The following is a 17,524-nucleotide window of genomic DNA, read 5'->3' on the forward strand; positions in this document are numbered from 1 at the left end:
GGGTTTAAATGCCTGCCCCAGAACTTCATGTAAAGTCTCTCTCTGCATCTCTCTATATCTCTTCTAGGAGCTGTGCATGGTCCAGGCAACGTATAACAACTAATCATTTTATTTTTTTATATTTCTGCATTGACAATTCAATCCACAAAAGCCTTTTTTTAACCTCCTGTTAACATAGTAAGAGTGTGGACCTTGCTAATTCCAATAACCAAGCAGGATTATATTGGTATTTATTGGCCATTGCTAAATTCCCCCCAAATGCGAAGTAATATTAGTCATCCTGTCTGTTGCAATAATGTCTGTGGTTTGCAAAAATTTCCAATAAAGATCTCCAAATTAGTAACTTTGTGAACATGCATTTAAGATAAGGGTTTGTATGGATGTGAGCAGACAAACAAGTAGATCCAGTAATAGTTATGCCTCTCACTCAATGAGGGGGAAAACCATTACCTCTGCCCTCTCTGTTACATCACTGTCCCTGCCACCCTCCACATGTTGGAGGGCAAATATCTGAAACTGGGAGCCTGTTGTACTCACATAGGCTCTATGCACAATTTAGAACCCTGAATGATCAGAACTGAAACTGAACCTTAGTAAAGTACTAGGGTCCGGTGAAGTCCTACAGTTACTTTCTATCTTTCCTTCTACCCACCTCCATCTGTTGTCATTGTAGTCCAGGAAGCCTGATGGAATTTTCCACTTATAACTGCAAGAAAGAAAGAAAGAAAGAAAGAAAGAAAGAAAGAAAGAAAGAAAGAAAGAAAGAAAGAAAGAAAGAAAGAAAGAAAGAAAGAAAGAAAGAATAGTTAATTGCCACTGCATGGTTTTCTAAAAATGCAGCACCTGATTTGAAATGCTAGCCTTGCAAATATTCACTAATGGTCAAAAACCCTTGCGGTTTAAGAAAGTACCTATAGCCCACAGATATTTCTATCAGACTTTAAAAAGCAGGGAAATTGGGCAGCTATAGTGAATGCACAAGGGAACCAGGAGATCTGACCTCATCTCTGATATATTATACCGCTCTACAAATCTGTAAAAATGCAAAGACAATTTGGGTTGGTCTTTCACAGTCCAATCCACTTGCTCCGTAGCTTGGAAGAATTTGGTCACATGTGCCTCTGAGCATATGGTGAGTGGTAGCAACACCTGCCATCTCCAAAACTGGAGAATTACATTTTTGTATGTTTGTTGGTGTTCTTCTTACTTTGCTTCTTTTCTGTGTTAACTACTGTTTCTATAGAGAATCTAACCTAGAAAATTATTTCTCTTATTATTCATCCCAGAAATCTGTCAAATTTATTTTTATTAATTTGAAAGCCTTTTTATTGGTCAATGTCATATGATGGTGAAGACAGCCTTTTGTGTTTCAAACTGGAGGTTATGCTCTGTTTCTATTTTGGGCACATTAACAGCTGAATCTGAAACTGCAGTTTGATGTAAAATCAGACTGATTACAATATGTTGCTACTTCAGCAATGACTCTAGCTGTTGGGAAAAAAAAAACTTAGCCTGCCCAAGATGCATGTTTTCAGTCTGCTATGTTTAAACCACTTCACTTAAGGCAAGGTGGGGACAGTCACTTAAAAACATAGAGCACACCTAGAATTTTGCTAGAATATATTTCACCTCCCATTGTTTTATCTTGTGCAAACTGAGACGCTCCTGATGTCCACTGGAGACTATTCTGCAGAATAGTCAGTGCCATTATTCCAGAATTAATTTTGGATTTTTTTAGTGTAAATTTTGCGAAGTGTTGCTGTACTTCACGTATTCACAGAAACAGAAGCAAAAGAGAACAATTTACTCTAGGAAATTTCACTAAAATTGCAAAGTAAATCAAACATATTGAAAGTGACTATCTGAACTGTATCAACTGTTTTAATATTGTTGCTTCCTCCCTGCTAAAACAGGATCAGCACTGCACATGTCTTGTTTCTGTTATTTGGGCTGATTGCAGGTGTTGCCACCAGGGCTGTGGAGTCGGAGTCATGAGCAATTTTGGGTGGAGTCAGAGTCGGTAGAAATGTACCAACTCTGACTCTGATTCCAACTCCGACTCCGACTCCTTCATAAATGGCAAATGTATGTTAACTAGTGATACCAAATTTACTGTAGTAAAATGGTAGCACAAGGCATTTCATCACCACCACATGAATCCAGAGCTTGGAAAAGTTACTTTTTTGAACTACAACTCCCATGAGCCCAATCCCTGGGGCTGATGGGAGTTGTAGTTTAAAAAGGTAACTTTTCCAAGTTCTGGATTCACGTGGTGGTGATGAAATGCCTACCATTTTACTACAGTAAATTTGTTATTACTAGTCAATATACATTTGCCATTTATGAAGGAGTCGGAGTCAGAGTCGGACAGTAGAAAAATAGAGGAGTCGGAGTCGAAGGTCTGGTGTACCGACTCCACAGCACTGGTTGCCATCACTCACCATATGCTCAGAGCACATTACCAAATTCTTCCAAGCTACACAGCAAGTGAATTGGACTGTGAAAGACCAACCCAAATTGTGTTTGCATTTTGACAAATTTGTAGGGCAGTACAATATCTCAGAGAGGAGGTCCGGTCTCCTACTCCCCTGGTCCATCCACTATAGTTGCCCAATTTCCCTGCTTTTTAAAGTTTGATAGATATATCTGTGGGCTACAGGTACATTCTTAAACCGCAAGGTTTTTTGCTTATTAGTGAATTTCCCTGCTTTTTAATCCAGAAGGTAAGATATGGGATCCTGTGCAAGTTTGCTGAGAATGGATTGATCACTTCCATGCTTATTGAGTTCAGTGGGATTTACTCCTCTGCAAACATGCTTGGGATAGGTTAAACTGACCACAGGGGATGGGAAGCGGAGGAGGGGGAGGGAAGCAGGCAGGAGGGGGAGGGCAAATTTGATCACGTGCATCTTCATTGAGTTCAGTGGGATTTACTCCCATGCAATCATGCATACTATAGGTAAAACTGACCATGAGGAGGGGGCCTACAGTAGGCAGGGGAGGAGAAAAAAGGAAGAGGGGAGGAGAGGAAGAAGGGAGGAGGAAGGGAGAGGAGAGGGAAAGGAGGGGAAAGGCAGGTCTGATCATTTGCATGCTTATTGTGTTCAGTGAGATTTACTCCCGTGCAATTATGACTAGGATAAATAAAACTGACCATGGGGAGGGAGGACGGGGAGGGGAGAGTAGAGGGAAGGAGAAAGAGGGAGATGGGAGCAGAAGGAGGGGGAGGGAGGGGATTGGAAGGGGGAGGGGTGAAGGAAGGGGAGGGAAGGGAAAATGGAGGTGTTGGGAGGGAAGAGGCGGGGAGGGCAGGTTTGATCCTTTGCATGCTTATTGAATTCAATGGGATTTACTCCTGTGCATTCCCGCTTAGGAAAGGTAAAACTGACCAGGTCAGAGAGTGCAGGGGAAAGGGAGGAGGAGGAGGGGGGAGGAGGGGGAAGGAGGGGATTGGAAGGGGATGAGGGAGGGGAAGGGAAGAGAGGGGAGAAGGAAGGGGGAGGGACAAGAGGGTGGGTATAGTAGGGAGGAGGAGAAGAGGGCAGGTTGGATCATTTGCATGCTTTTTGAGATCAGTGGGATTTACAATCATGCTTAGGGTAGGTGAAACTGAACTGGGGAAGGGGCAGGGAGGGAAGGAGGAGGGTAGGAATGGGGGAGGGAGGAAGGGGGAGGGGAAGATATTGGATGAGTGGGCGCTGGGCAGAGGGGAAGCCCCTTTCCTAAAGGAAAACATTGTGAACAGTATCTTTCTTTGTCAGCTTTCCCCCCACCTTTTTATTCTACAGCAGGAACATGTAGCCTCCCACCCAAATTTAAACCAAAGCTATCCCTGGCCACATCCACACCAGACCTTTATTTCACTTTGGACAGTGATGGCTTCTCCCAAAGAATCCTGGGAAGTGTAGTTAGTGAAAGGTGTTGAGAGTTGCTAGGAGATGCCCTGTTCCCCTCACAGAGCTTCAATCAGAGTGGCTGACTGTTAAACCGCTCTGGCCACTGGAGCTCTGTCAGAGGAATAGGAGTCTCCTCTCAGCACCCTTCACAAACTACACTTCCCAGGATTCTTTGGGGGAAGCCATGACAGTCTAAAGTGACATAAAGGTCTGGTGTGGGTGTGTGGCCCCCTGATTAGCTAAGCCCAGCAGCTGGGAGTTTGGCTTTTAGAACACTGACAGTTGGTTCTTTCTGAGCATGCCTGGCCTTATCCTTGAGTTCATTGCTAAATTAATTAAATTAATTAAGAATCAGCCAGGCATTTTTTTAACTTTTAAACTGCAGAAGATGAAGGTGAGAGTATGGGGCATGGTCAGTAATAGGATTACAGGTACTCTGTGAACATGGCTGATTTTTAATTAATTTCAGCAGATTATGAGAACTCTGACAGAAAAATGTCCAAAAGGGGTCTGATTTCTCTCTCTCTCTTTTTACACTTTGAACTGTCGATTCTCTCTGACTGCTTTGTGTATCGCCATGAAAATTTAGAGGGTTGTTAAGCAAGCGCTTCTGAATTCAGGGCTATAAGTTTTGTAAGGTTTTGTTTTGAAATGAGCTTAAGGGAAGCATCAGAATGGCATGGGGGTATTTTCAATTTAACATTGTGGAATGTGAAAAATCCATGCTGACGATAGTATACAGCCACTCTCGTGACTGTATAATTTACATAACCTCTAGCTAATGTTAGCCAACATGGTACCCTAAACCCTGGCCACTGACCATGCAGGCTGATGGGAGCTGAAGTCCAACATCAGTTGGAGAGCACCATATTGGCTACACCTGTTGTAGGCACTTCTGCAAATTTCTCTGGAGCTGAAATGAGTTCACTCACCCTGGAGATAAACCAAATATCTTTGCCATTTTAAAGAACAGTTTAGTGATATATTCGGTTTAATATATTTTAAAATACAGGATACTGACATAACTTTAAAATTGCCCTCTTGCATAAGTTCAGGAGGCAAAAAATAGATATGGTGGAATATGCAAATTTGAAATGGTGAATTCAAAATGCTAACCTCCATATTTCTATAGTTTATTACTCATTTATTTATTTTATTTATAGCTGCCTTTTCCCCAGGACTGGGATTCAAGGTGGCTCACTAAAGATAAAACAAATACAGTTAAAAACATATAAGTAAAACATATAGAAATTTATAAATAAATTGTAATTAAACTATCTACAGAATTAAAACTATTTAAAACATAGGTATTAAGAACACAAGATAAAAATCAGTAAAACAGCGCCCTATTAATAGCCCTTGTAGTCAGTACCCAAAAGTCTGTTGGAATAGAAAAGCTTTCACCTGACGACAGGAGAGCAGAGGGAGTCAGGCTAACCTTCCTAGGAATGGAGTTTCAGAGCCTGGGGGCAGCCACCAAGAAGGCCCTCCCCCATGTTCGCACTAGATGTGCCTGTGACTGTGGCAGGACAGAGAGCCAGAACCAAGAGCCGGGCCTCCCCTGATGATCCCAAAGCTCCAGCAGGCTCATATAGGAATATACGGTCCTTCAGACAGCCTGGACCCAAGTCATATAGGGCTTTATAAGTCATAACCAGCACTTTGAATTATGCTCAGAAACAGATTGGTAACCAGTGGTGCTATATTAACAAGGCAGTCGTGTGTTCGCTGTAACCACCCCCAGTTAACAATCTGACTGCTCCTCTTTGGACCAGCTTAAGTTTTCAAATATTCTTCAAAGGCAGCCCCACATGGACCACATTAGGGTAATCCAAATGGGATATGACTAAAGCATGTATCACCATGACCAGATCAGACATCTCCAGGAGTGGGCGCAACTGGTGCACTTGTTTTAACTGTGCTGAATGCAGTACACTTTATTTGACATCAGATACAGGAATGAAATTCCATCCCAGCTGCAATAAGAACAAGGACTTCTTACATTTTCTTCTTGATTTGCATACTCACTACAGATTTCTTATGGCAGTTCTTCTCTTTTTTGTTTTCCCAGATGGAATGCCATTTGTTTGGTGGGTTGGTCACGCCAATGAAAAGCATACTTACTGGGGAGGATCTCCTCCAGGAGCCCAGCGCTGTGCATGTGGACTGGAAGAAAGCTGTCTGGATCTGAGATACTTCTGTAACTGTGATGCAGATAAGGAAGAATGGTAACTATGTAGATTTATCCTACTTTAAAACAGAAGTGAAAGACAATAGATTAAATTGAAAGTCTGTATCCAACCCTATATTTATTAAGTTCTATAAGGCTGACCAAGAGCACTGTCTTAGGTTTACCAACCATGCACAAAGTTAGAACTACAAAAACCTATGGGATATTCTTGATGGGCGCTCCTCAGCTGTGTAGAATTTCCATCTCCAGAGCTAAGCTAAGATCTCAACATCAGCATCTTCTGGGGAAAAGAATATACCTTTTGGTTTTGGCCAGTTCTCCAGCCTAGAATGCAGATTAGCTTCCTTCACTGAAATGAAGATCTCTATGCTCACAAATGACCCTTGTGGGCATCTGAATGCATTTGTATTTCTGCTTTGACGCATCTTTCTTCAATAAACATACAATACAATTCTCTTGAGCAGAGCAGTTACACAAACTATTTGCTTCAGCTGAATCGTTTACACAGGACTTGGTTTGGAATTTGGGGAAGGGAAGAAAGCTGAACAGTACATGGCACATATGATGGAAACCCTGCAATTCAGGCTCAAATAGGTACATTTGAAGAATAAGAATTCCTCTTTAATTTTGACACCTGATCTATATTACCAAAAAATTACAGTGATGCAATATGAAAGTGATAAACTAAAAAAAGGGGGGATATTGTAGAACTGGAAAATGAATAAGAGATCACAGCTAAAATTATCTGTAATACAGAATGGCTTCCATCCATCCCTTCGTATTACTATACAAGCAGCAATGGTAAGGAGGGAGGTACAGGCAGGGTGGTGTTGTGGCTGGCTTCCCACTTACTGAAAAGGCCAGGTACGGGGAGACAGCAGAGCCAATCCAGTGCTTCTGCTGCTGCCTCCGCACCACACTGAGCTCCTTGCCGCTCTCCCTCTCAGTAAGCAGCAACGACACTTGGCATTGGGAAGCCAGGCACACACCATCTTGCCTGAGCTGCCCCACCAACTGCTGCTGTATAGAAGCCATTCTGTGTAACAGAGAATTTTAGCTGTGGTCTCTTGTCCGTTTTCCATTTTTGCAATATCCATTTTTTAGTTCACCATTGCATAGGTATAATTTTCCATCTATATCAGTCTGTTTCTGGTCCATGTCACTTTTGCTCCAATTACTTTTGCATGTATTCTTTCAAATTTCTCTCATGTCTTGTTTTTACATTGATCTGAAACGTGTTATTGAAAATCTGCAAATATATATATATACTGTCTTCTCCATTGTCTCAATAATAACCAGTCTGCTGGGGAGAATGGTTACTGAGCAGGATGCATTTCATGGTACATCCATTGTCTTATGATGATTTTTAAACAGAAGGAAGATTTAAAACAAGTTACAGGAACATGTATAGCTGATAATTGACTAGCGGAACTCATTGACAACCACATTGTCAGGATAGAAAACAGCCTGGATGAATGCTGAGAAGATAAGAATATCAGCTGATTCTATTCTTTGTGCTCAGGGTCATCTGTATCATCAAGCTTCTTAAAAAACACCAACCCTTAAATTAAACTTTGTTATGGTTCCATGATGTCATTACAGTGATCTCCACTGTACATAATTAAATGCTAATATTGTGTGTTTAAAAATACCATGCATATTAATTTAAAGTGCAAGAAATAACACATTTTTAGAAGAGCCTAGATTATGTGATCCTCTGTAGCTGAACTGACAACTGGAGACTAATACTGGTTCATAAAATTGTAGAATCATAGAGTTGGAAGGGGCCTATAAGGCCATCGAGTCCAACTCCCCTGCTCAATGCAGGAATCCAAATTAAAGCATACCTGACAGGTGGCTGTCCAGCTGCCTCTTGAATGCCTCCAGTGTTGGAGAGCCCACAACCTCCCTAGGTAATTGGTTCCATTATCGTACCGCTCTAACAGCAAATTTTTCCTGATGTCCAGTCGAAATCTGGCTTCCTGCAACTTGAGCCCATTATTCCATGTCCTGCACTCTGGGACAATTGAAAAGAGATCCTGGCCCTCCTCTATGTGGCAACTAGGGATGGAAAGATCTGTCTGTTTCAGTTCTTATTTTCAGTTCTCTCAGTTTCTTATTTTTTCAATATTACTTTAATTCAGTTCTCTACATTTCTACAGTGATCTGCGATTTTTTTTTACAGAAAAATCCTTATTTATTCATTTATTGCATTTATATACCATGCCATAGCCAAAGTTCTCTGGGCAGTTTTTAATTGTTGTCAACTGCCCAGAGAACTTTGGCTATGGCATGGTATATAAATGCAATAAATGAATAAATAAGGATTTTTCTGTAAAAAAAAAAAAAAATCGGAACAAATCGGAAGTCAAGTTTTTCTTTTTATTTTATTTTTTCTGTTGTATTGTTTTTGTTGTATTTGTATTTGTTTTTATAAAAATTTGAATAATAAAAAAATTATTATATAAAAAAAACAAATATATAAATTTTAAAAAACAATTTTTTAAAAAGCGATTTAAAAACACATGCTAAAACGCCTGGAAGAAAAGGAAAGTCTTGACCTGGTGCCAAAAAGATAACAGTGTTGGTGCCAGACGCACCTCGTCAAGTAGATCATTCCATAATTTGGGGGCCACCACTGAGAAGGCTCTCTCCCTTTTTGCCAGCCTCCCAGCTGGCAAAGTAGGCTCCCGGAGGAGGGCCTTGGATGTTGAGCGTAGTATATGGGTGGGTTCATGTCGGGAGAGGCGTTCCATCACAGGTATTGTAGTCCCAAGCTGTGTAAGGCCTTATAGGTTAAACCCAGCACCTTGAATCGAGCTCAGAAACATACAGGCAGCCAATGCAAGCAGGCCAGAATCGGTTTTAGATGTTCGAACTGTCTGGTCCCTGTTACCAATCTGGCCGCTGCATTTTGCACAAGCTGCAGTTTCTGAACCGTCTTCAAAGGCAGCCCCACGTACAGTGCATTGCAGTAATCTAATTTAGAGGTTACCAGAGCATGGACAACTGAAGCCAGGTTATCCATGTGCAGATAGGGGTGTAGCTGGGCCACCAAGTGGAGTTGGTAGAAGGCATTCCATGCCACTGAGGCAACCTGAGCCTCAAGTGACAGAGATGGATCTAGGAGAACCCCCAAGCTATGAACCTGCTCCTTCAGGGGGAGTGCAACCCCATCCAGGACAGGTTGGACATCCACCATCCAGTCAGAAGAACCACCCACTAGCAGCATCTGTCTTGTCTGGATTGAGCCTCAGTTTAGTAGCCCTCATCCAGTCCATTGCCGCAGCCAGGCACCAGTTCAGCACGTTGACAGCCTCACCTGAAGAAGATGAAAAGGAGAAATAGAGCTGTGTGTCATCAGCATACTGATGGCAATACACTCCAAAGCTCCAGATGACCACACCCAATAGTTTCATGTAGATGTTGAACAACATGGGGGACAGAACTGACCTCTGCAGAACCCCATACTGGAGAATCCAGGGTGCAAGCAATGTTCCCCAAGCACCACCTTCTGGAGCTGACCCGCCTAGTAGGGAACCACTGCCATGCAGTCCCTTCCACTCTCAACTCAGCCAGTCTTCCCAGAATGATACCATGGTCGATGGTATGGAAAGCCGCTGAGAGATCAAGGAGAATCAACAGTCTCACTCCCCCTGTCTTTCTCCCAACAGAGGTCATCATACACAGCAACCAAGGCTGTTTCCATGCCAAAACCAGGCCTGAACCCCGACTGAAATGGATCCAGATAATCAGCCTCATCTAAGAGTGTCTGGAGCTGGCCTGCCACCACTCGTTCAAGGACCTTGCCCAGGAATGGAATATTTGCCACCGGCCTATAGTTATTAAAATTTTCTGGGTCCAGGGAGGGTCTCTTCAGGAGTGGTCTCACTACCACCTCTTTCAGGTGGCCAGGGACCACTCCCTCTCGCAGAGAGGCATTAATCATGTCCCTGGCCCAGCCAGCTGTTCCATCCCTGCTAGCTTTTATTAGCCAAGAAGGGCAAGGATCCAGCACAGAAGTGGTTGCACGAACCTGTCCAAGCACCTTGTCAATGTCCTCAAGCTGTACCAGCTGAAACTCATCCAAGAAATCAGGACAAGGCTGTGCTCTGGATACTCCGCTTGATTCACCTGCTATAACACTGGAGTCTAAGTCCTGGCGGATGCTAAAGATTTTATCCTGGAAGTGCCTAGCAAATGCATTACAGTGAGCCTCAGATGGATCTACCATGTCCTTGGGGCCAGTGTGTAATAGCCCCCGGACAATTCTGAAGAGCTCCGCTGGGCGGCAAATTGATGGTTTGATAGTGGCAGCAAAGTATTGGTTTTTTGCTGTCCTCACTGCCCCTAAATACACCTTACCATAGGCACTTACCAGTGTGTAATTGCATCCACAAGGAGTTTGTCTCCATCTACACTCACACCGTCTCTTATATTGTTTCATCACTCTCAGCTCTGGGGTATACCATGGAGCCATATGAGCTAAACACAGGAGAGGGCGCTCAGGAGCAATCGTGTCAACCGTCCAGGTCATTTCTGTATTCCACAGTTCAATCAGGGTTTTGACAGAAGTGCCAGCCCTATAAGCTGGAAAACTCTGCAGAGCCCTCTGGAAACCATCCGGATCCATTAGTCTCTGGGGGGAGACCAACTTAATAGGTCCCCCACCCTTGCAGAGGGGAAAAGCCACTGTAAGTCTAAACTTCAGCAACCAGTGATCTGTCCATGACAAAGGGACTGATGTAAGGCCCCCCACATTCAGATCACCATCTCCATGTCCAGTTGCAAAACCCAGGTCTAGAGTATGCCCTTCTACATGTGTTGGGCCAATGACATATTGGGACAGTCCCATGGTTGTCATGGAGACCATGAAATCCTGAGCCGACCCAGATAAGGTGGCCTTGGCATGGATGTTGACATCCCCGAGAAGCAACTGTCTGGGGGATCTCAACAGTACACCTGAGACCACTTCCGTCAGCTCAGCTAGGGAGTTTGTTGGGCAGCGGGGTGGGCGGTACACCAACAGAATCCCCAGTCTGTGCCGCTGACCCAACACAAGGTGCAAACACTCCAGACCAGTAGTTGCCCTCCTCTGAACCCTTTCCAGTTTGTCTGCATCCTTCTTAAAGTGTGGTGTTCAGAACTGGACACAGTATTCAAGATGAGGCCTAACAAGTGCCGAATAGAGGTGAACAAATACTTCATGCAATTTGGAAACTATACTTCTGGTAATGCAGCCTAATATAGTATTTGCCTTTTTTGCAGCCGCATCACACTGTTGGTTCATATTCAGATTGTGATCAACAACAATCTCAAGATCCTTCTTGCATGTAGTATTGCTGAGTCAAGTATCCCCCATCTTATAACTGTGCATTTGGTTTCTTTTTCCTCGGTATAGAACTTGACCCTTATCCCTGTTAAATTTCATTCTGTTGTTTTCAGCCCAATGCTCCAGCCTATCAAGAGCCCTTTGAATTTTGTTTCTGTCTTCCAAGGTATTAGCTATCTCTCCAATTTTGTATCATCTGCAAATTTCATAAGCATTCCCTGCACCTACTCATCCAAGTCATTAATAAAAATGTTGAAAAACACTGGACCCAGGACCTGTGGTACCCCGCTCGTTACCTTCCCCCAGTTTAAGAATGAACCATTGATAAGCACTCTTTGAGTATGATTCATGAGCCAACTGTGGATCCACCTGATAGTTGTTCCATCCAGCCCACATTTAGCTAGCTTGCTAATCAGAATATCATGGGACACATTGTCAAAAGCTTTGTTGAAGTCAATATATATTATGTTCCCAGCATTCCCACAGTCTACTAGGGAGGTTACCCAATCAAAAAATGAGATAAGATTAGTCTGGCAGGATTTGTTCTTGATAAATCCATGTTGGTTTCTAGTAATCACTGCATTGTTTTCAAGGTGCTTACAGATTGACCACTTTATAATTTGCTCCAGAATTTTCCCAGGGTTCGATGTCAGGCTGACTAGTCTAGTTCTCAGGTTCCTTGTTTTTGAAGATTGGGACAACATCAGCCCTCTTCCAGTCATCCAGCACTTCACCCATCTTCCACGATTTCACAAAGATAATAGACAGTGGTTCTGAGAGTTCTTCAGCCAATTCCTTCAATACTCTGGGATGCAGTTCATCAGGCCCTGGAGATTTGAACGTGTTCGTTAGGTATTCCTTGACCATTTGTCTATCAATCTCAAGCTGTAATCCTGCCCCTTCAACATCACATTTCCCAGGACTGTCATGAACCCTCTTTTGGGAGAAGACTGAGCCAAAGTAGGAAGTGAGCACTTCTGCCTTTTCTTTGTCATCTATTATCTTTTTGCCATCCTCAGTGAGTAGCTGTACCATCATTTCTTTTCTCTGTCTTTTACTACGGATGTTGCTTTTGGCAGCTCTTGCTAACCTCAGCTCATTCTCAGTTTTATCCTTCCTGATGCCATCCCTGCTATTCCATGCTACCTTTCTATGCTCTTCCTGTGTGGTTTGGCCTTCCTTGAACTTCCTCTATGTATCTTTTTTTGTTTTCAAGTCATCTCTAAGCTTTCTGTGAAGCCACATTGGCTTCTTCGGCTGTCTTCCCCCTTTTTTCCTTGTTGGAATTGTTTGCAACTGTGCCTTTAGAATTTCCTTTTTTAGAAACTCCTACCTGTCTTGGACTCCTTTTCTCATTAGGATTGCTTGCCACAGAACTTTACTTACCTTTGTTCTGAGTTTATTAAAATTGGCTTTCCTGAGGTTCAATGTATGGCTACTCTCAGCTTTTGCTTTCTTTACAATCAAGAACTCTAGTATAGCATAGTCACTTTCCCCCAGAGTTCCCCTAACTACCACTTCATCGACCACGTCATCTCTTTGGTTAGAAGTCAAGGATAGCTGATCCTCTAGATGCTTCATCCACTTTCTTTAGAAGAACGTTATCTGCAACACAAGTCAGGAATTTCTTGGAGGGGCCGTGTTTGGCAGAATTTGTCTTCCAGCAGATATCAGGGTAACTGAAGTCCCCCTTTACTACTACATCATGCCTCCTCAAAACATTGGCAATTTGCTTTGCAAAAGTTCCATCCTCGTCTTCTCCTTGATTGGGTGGGCAGTAGTAGACTCCAATCACCATGTTTCTTTTATTCCTTGTCCCATTTATTTTAATCCATATACTCTCTGGAGCTACCAAGCTCATCCTCCTGTATTGCTGTGCAGGGATATATACTTTTAACATACAGTGTGACTCCACCTCCCTTTCTATCCCTTCTGTTCTTTTTCAACAAGTTACATCCTTCAATCCCACCAAGTTTCCGTTATACCTATCAAGTCATATTTACTCTCCTGTATTAAGAGTTCAAGTATGTCCTGCTTGTTTCCCATACTCTGGGCATTAGTATACAGACATCAAAGACCATGTGATTTACAGCCTGGATTCTTTCTTGCATTTTTATGAAAACTGTTACTAGGCCTCATTTGAGCCGTTCCCTCAGTTCATCTTGCTGTGCACAACCCTTTGTTAGTTGTTACTGCCAAGTTTACATCTCCCTCCCCCTTAGGATTCAGTTTAAAGCTCTCCTGATGAAGTTCTCCATGCTGTGGCCAAACACATTCTTCCCAGTACTTGTGAGGTGCAACCCATCACTTGCCAGCAGTCCAACTTCTATGAAGCATAGCCTGTGATCCCAGAATCCAAATCTTTCATGTCGGCACCACCTTCGTAGCCAGTCATTCACCCAGACTATTTTTCTTTCCCCTTCCACTCCTCTTCCAAGAACCAGAGGGATGGATGAGAAAATTATCTGGGCCCCAAAGTCCTCGAGTTTCCTTCCCAGAGCTTCAAAGTCTGATGTGATTTCTTCATAGCCCTGTTTGGCAGTATCATTCGTTCCCACATGGATGAGAAGAAAGGGATATCTGTCAGCCAGCATTATGAGTGATGGCAATCCTTCCGTCACATCTCTAATCCATCCTCCAGGGAGACAGCATACCTGGCAAGTCCACATTATTCTTAAAGACTGGACATGGACAGATACACCCACCACAGACATTTAAAAACAATTTCAATTTAAAATGACTCCTTCCTGCATTATATGCCACATTAATCATATTCCAAAAGAAAGGCAAGAAGGCATTCTTAATGCCACTTATAAAAATGCCCATAGTGTGTTCTTGGACTACTTAGTAAAAAGGTACTGTTAGTTTTTAGATCAAGCTCAGTGTAGAATTCAGTTTTCATAGGTTTAAAAGGTTAGGATTTTTAGGTGAAAAATGATTTAGATGAAAGTTTCAGTTTTCAATTCAGGTTAAAACCAGTTAAAACTAGTTCAGTTGATCAAAGCTAGAGTGTAACAACTAAAAGCTACAGGGTAAGTTGACCTTTAAAAAGCCTTAGTATTTTTGTCAAGTTTATTTGTTTCAAATAGGTTAGGGATTTGTGCTAGGAGAGGGATTCAACTGAGAGACAGAGAGATCCAGATCAGGATTGCAGAGGAGGCAAACTGTTAAAAGCCCCTGTCCTACACCATGGTTCTGATCTTAGGGACATAAGAAGCTGCTTTATACCAATTCAGACATTGACCCATCTAGCTCAATATTATCTACATCAACCGGCAGTTTCTTCCTAGTTTTTCAGCCTGGATTTCTCCCGGCCCTACCTAGCAGTGCAGGAGATGGTGTGTGGTGGTGGTAATAATGATTTTAATTTATTGCTTGCCTTTCATCCTGAGGTCTCAAAGTGGGTGACAACAGTTTAAAATACAGTATTAAAAACAACATAAAATCACAAGACTCCCCCTATCTCTCTCCCAACAAATGTCACCAACCAAGGCAAACAAGGCAGTTTCAGTGCCATGGCCTGGCCTGATGCCAGACTGAAATGAATCCAACTAATTCATTTCTTTCAAACATGGCCGAAGCTACACTGCCAACATCTTCTTCAGCACCTTCCCCCAAAGGGGAACATTTGCCACAAGGGACCTTCTGCTTGCAAGGCAGATGCTCCACCTACCACTTAGCTATAGCTCTTCAGGGACTCTATCTGCTATTTACTTTTTTTTAAAAATCATAGTTACTAATTTTTGAAAAAACATATCTAGTTGGCCCTTCATTCTCTAAAGGATCTTTGGACACTCTGGAAGTAGAGCCCAGACTCATATTCTGCTTCTGGCATAATCATATGCACTTGAATATTGCTTTCCTAATATGGTAGAATAGGTGTTCAGTATTATTAGTATTTTTAAAATAATAATTTAGAATGTATTTTGTTACTAGTCAGTGTTTTTGATCAGGACCCTAGGGTGAGTAACAAATTGAATAAACAACAATTTATTTAAACATCCTGTTCCTAGATTCTGATAGACATTTATGATTTTTATGTATTCCCGCTGTCAGGGACAAGAGGACAGTGGGCTAGTACAGGAGTGGGTAACCTGATGTTACTGGAGTCCAGTTCTCGTCATCTATGCTGGCTGGGGCTGATGGGACTTGATGTCCAACAACATATGGAGGGTAAAATATTAGCCAGCCTTTGAAATTATTGATTTGATTTGATACATTACCAAATTCTTCCAAGCTTCACAAGGTGGATTGGACTGTGAAAGACCAACCCAAATTGTGTTTGCATTTTGACAATATCTCATAGCAGAGGTCAGGTCACCTGCTGCCCTGGAGCATTCACTATAGCTGCCCAATTTCCCATCTTTTTAAAGTTTGATAGAAATATCTGTTGACTGCAGATACGTCCTTAAATTGCAAGGGTTTTTTGCCTGTTAGTGAATTACCTATAGTATCCCACACTATGATGTTGGTTGAACTTCTGTAAACTTGCTTTGTTGCAGGGTGGATGAAAGAAAGTAATCTTCCAGTGCATTTTCAGCCATCTAAACTGTGCTTCTCTCAAACTTTCAGGATTTGGAGTTTGTTTCATTGGCTTGTTTCCCATTTACATAGCTGCAGACAACTGCTGATGGTACATTTTTTCCAAATGTACTGTATCTATCACAAATTTCATTAAATATCTGTGCCACTCAGCTTACCTACCCACTAGAGGTTTCATTAATGCAAAAGGAGAAGATATACCAATAAGGGTACCATAAGGGATGAAATTATATTAAATGACACCACTGCCCTACCATCTGTTGGGGAGGAGAGGGGAGAGACTGTATTTTATCTAGAGACATGGTCAGTTTATAATAGGGCAGGAACATGGAATACAGAGAAAGAGCTTTATCTGAGTATCCATTTAGTACAAAACAGAAGGATGAAAAAGGAGTTCTATAAGAATGCAGTTCAGCTTCTTATTTGTCACTTGCAAACTCTGCTGTAGCAGTTGCTTAATGCAAATCTGAAACAATGGGTACATTTGAAACATGTCATGAGTTATATCCTGATAGACTGGGTAATTTCCATATCATCTGCATGTTTCCCATAGTTCTAGTGTGCACAGGGAGGGTGTTGAATGACAGCATGTGATATATTAACCTTCCTGAAACTAAGCAGGCCTATGCATGGTTAGTGTCTCAACAGGAGACTGCCTAGAAACACCATCTATGCCACCTTGAGTTATATAATGGAAGAAATGCATGTAATCATCTCAGATCTTAATTTGAAAGGATGAAACCCAAATCTTCTTTCTTTCTAATCTTATCTGGTTGCCTTATTCGTTCTTTTTCTTTCTTTCTTGCCATAATTTTGGCTCTTTTCCCTGTACCACTGCTTAGTCTGTACCAAACCTAGCATGAAGGGCTCCCATCTAATTAATTCATGTGCAAAGTTTGTCCGCACTATAACATTTTTTTTCTCAATTCCCAGGTGCTTCAAAATCTTGAGTGGGTATTGACCCGTCAATAGAGTTCCATGTGCAGTCTTAAACTTTGCAAATCCAGATCTGAATGCCAGATAAGAGACATGCTGAGATAACAGCAGATTATTTGGGATAGCGTTAAGGAGTATAATGTCCTCTAAGGACCTTTTCACATAAATACTTCATTGTATAATAAATTCATGTTTGTTTCTCTCTCCCTCACTGTGCTCTTCACATACTAACTTAAGGTTGCACCTCTGTTGCAGGAATATATGTGTTTCTTATACTTGGAAGAATATGATACATTCACCAGATTGAGTGTTCATTGCTATGGACTATCTTTTTATGATGACATCACAAATGAGTGATACTGCCATTCATACCACAGTCCGCTATGTTGAAGTCCTTTTGCATTTTTTAAAAAACATCATCATTCTTTGAAAGTTTTGTGCTCTACCATTTTTCATCTGTAGCAACCCCAGCAGGAAACTCCACCCTTACTCCTCCGGAGTAGTAGCCCAATATCTGGTCATTTCTTTGTTGAAATTTTATTCTGTGTTGCCATTGTTCTTTTAATGAGTGAAGAATGTAAACTCTCCCTCTCCTCCTGTGGAGTGCACAGTGCAGCTTCATGGATT

At 42.1% G+C, this 17,524-nt stretch overlaps 1 protein-coding gene across 4 annotated transcripts in view; it reads left to right on the forward strand.

The window, feature by feature from the left end:
• The window catches only part of LOC133376647 (contactin-associated protein-like 5), a 107,959-nt gene that overhangs the window by 16,365 nt on the left and 74,070 nt on the right, over nt 1–17,524 (forward strand). For 3 of the 4 annotated variants that reach the window (XM_061609193.1, XM_061609194.1, XM_061609192.1), the window contains exon 2: nt 5,968–6,124. In XM_061609193.1, the coding sequence (XP_061465177.1) occupies nt 5,973–6,124 (152 nt within the window). In that variant the 5' untranslated portion in view covers nt 5,968–5,972. Of the gene's footprint in view, nt 1–2,665; nt 2,724–5,967; nt 6,125–17,524 lie in introns of those variants that run through there. The other variant, XM_061609195.1, reaches the window with a different exon arrangement.

Source organism: Rhineura floridana, chromosome 2, assembly GCF_030035675.1.
Source record: "Rhineura floridana isolate rRhiFlo1 chromosome 2, rRhiFlo1.hap2, whole genome shotgun sequence".
In the NCBI taxonomy this organism is placed as follows: domain Eukaryota; kingdom Metazoa; phylum Chordata; class Lepidosauria; order Squamata; family Rhineuridae; genus Rhineura; species Rhineura floridana.